The following is a 2500-nucleotide window of genomic DNA, read 5'->3' as shown; positions in this document are numbered from 1 at the left end:
CCTGTTCCTAGAAGCCCAGACACCATCCAGCTCGATTAGGCAAAAGTCAGACGAGGTGACAACCAGGCAAGGTGCTGGAAACGGAGACACTCACGCAAGGGGAGAGACGCGAAGAGCTATCCGCTGCTTCATCTGTGGGAAGGCTGGACATAAGGCCGAAAATTGCAGAAGCAACGCGCAAGGCAAGAAAACAGTGGTGTGTTGGAATTGTGGCCGCGCTGGTCATAGGGCGGAAAACTGCAAGGGAAGGCAGAACGAGAAGCAGCAAGCCTCGTGCCTATGGACTGCGTCAACAGGGGCCGTCGACGCGCCTGACGACTCCTACGTAACACTGGATAATGGTGACAAAATCCCGGTAGTAAACGCGGCCATGGGAACACCTCCAAAGTTCTTAGTAGAGAACATGCCGGTCGTGGAAGGCCGTCTCGGGGAGCACAAGATAACGGTATTAAGGGATACCGGGTGTAACACCGTCGTGGTCCGTAAGGAGTTGGTTCCCCGAGAGAGCCTAACAGGAAAGTCAAGTCCGGTGTTTCTGCTAGACCGCACCGTTCGATATCTGCCCGAGGCGGATATAGTTGTACGAACACCCTACTATACAGGGAAGGTGACGGCAAAATGTGTAAGTAATCCTCTCTATGATCTGGTACTCGGGAATATACCCCAAATGCGGGAGGCCAATGATCCAAACCCAGACTGGGAAATTAAAAACGAAGAGGGTCAAGGTCAAGTTTTGGCCAAGCCAACGTCGAAGCCGGAAGCACTTCCGAACGCCGTTGAAGTCAGCTTCAATAGTCGCATGACACCGAGATTGTCTAAATGTACTGACGAGCTCCGGAAAGACAAACCAGCAGAAGTTGCGTCCGCGAGGGCGAAGGGAGCAGATGGTCAAATGGAAAGACCAGACCGACCTTTGAAGGTATCGCAGGCGGCAGTGATCGATGCGACAACCGAGGAGCTCGCCATGGAGCAAAAGGGGGATAAAACTCTCATGAAGTGTTTTGGTAAGATAGGGGAAACTACCAGAAAACACAAGGGCAGGACGAAGTTCCAGTTTTTTCTCAAGAATGGTTTGCTACATAGGGCCGTTGAATATTCATCCGGCAGAAGGATAGAGCAACTTGTACTCCCGAGAAGGTTCAGGAGCGCCGTCGTGGCTCTGGCACATGACAGCATAATGTCAGGACACCAGGGCATGAAGAACACGCTCAACCTGGTGTCGGAAGAATTTTTTTGGCCTTGTATGCAGAGCGAGGTCAAGAGATACGTTCGGTCGTGCGATGTGTGTCAACGCACAGTACCCAAGGGCAAGCAGGGCAAGGCACCCTTAGGAAGCATGCCGACTATCGAGACGCCCTTTCAGAAAGTCGCGATAGACATAATTGGCCCTATTGTACCAATCGCGACCTCGGGAAACAGGTACATACTGACAATGGTGGATATGGCTACGAGATACCCGGATGCGGTAGCGTTGAAGAGCATTGGATCCCAGCAGGTGGCCGAAGCACTGGTGGAGATGTTCACGAGGTACGGTGTGCCACAAGAGATCCTTAGCGACCGCGGGACCAGCTTTACCTCAGAACTAATGAGGGAGGTGAGTCGACTTCTATCAATGAAGCACCTCCTGACCACCCCGTACCATCCCATGAGCAACGGCTTGGTGGAGAGATTCAACGGCACAATCAAGCAAATGCTAAGAAGGATGTGCCAGGAGAGGCCCAAGGACTGGGACCGATACCTTCCAGCTCTACTGTTTGCCTACAGAGAGGTTCCACAGTCGAGCCTCAGGTTTTCGCCTTTCGAGTTACTCTACGGGAGAAGAGTGCGAGGACCTTTGGCTATTCTGAGAGAGATGTGGTCAAACGAAGCTCTCAAGCAAGATCTGAAGACTTCGTACGGATACGTGCTGGAGCTAAGAGAAAAGCTGGAGGACACGTGCAAGTTAGCACACACTTGCCTGGAAGAAGCGAGGGCAAAATACAAAGGCTACTACGACAGAAAGAGCTCTAACCGAAGGATGCAACCGGGAGATCAAGCACTCATTCTTCTCCCCACCGATCATAACAAAATGATCATGCAGTGGAAAGGACCGTTTCCTGTAACAGCAAGAAGGAATGAAGTGGACTACGAGCTAGAGGTGGGAGGCAAGAAGAAGCTATTCCATATCAACATGCTCAAGAAATATGAAGAAAGGAAAGAAACCTCACAACATCAACCACTTTGCAATGCGGTGGTGAATAAACAAGAAACTGACGAAAACGAGTCTGATGCCGAAGAATGCGACATCCCGATGCCAATCTGGACCAGACAGCAAGGGTGTGAGGATGTGGTCATTAATAAGAACCTAGAGAGCGAGAAGATAGCCCAAGTGCAAGAATTACTAAGAAAATTCGAAAACATATTCTCTGATGTCCCCGGGAGGACAAATCTTATGACGTGTGATCTTCATCTCACAACAACGCGGCCGATATTCGTGAGGCAGTACCCGATACCTCTGGCA

General features: G+C 50.9%; 1 protein-coding gene across 1 annotated transcript in view; it reads left to right on the top strand.

Annotated features, from left to right (window-relative positions):
- LOC120847418 overlaps positions 1-2500 on the top strand; it is a 4071-nt gene that overhangs the window by 317 nt on the left and 1254 nt on the right. Inside the window, exon 1 of the mRNA XM_042294027.1 lies at positions 1-2500. This exon is cut by the window's left edge and continues 317 nt beyond it; it is cut by the window's right edge and continues 61 nt beyond it. Coding sequence (XP_042149961.1) covers positions 1-2500 — 2500 coding nt within the window.

This window comes from Ixodes scapularis, unplaced genomic scaffold, assembly GCF_016920785.2.
Source record: "Ixodes scapularis isolate PalLabHiFi unplaced genomic scaffold, ASM1692078v2 PGA_scaffold5__190_contigs__length_132052651, whole genome shotgun sequence".
Taxonomy (NCBI): Eukaryota; Metazoa; Arthropoda; class Arachnida; order Ixodida; family Ixodidae; genus Ixodes; species Ixodes scapularis.
This window is presented reverse-complemented; position numbering and strand designations above follow the sequence as displayed.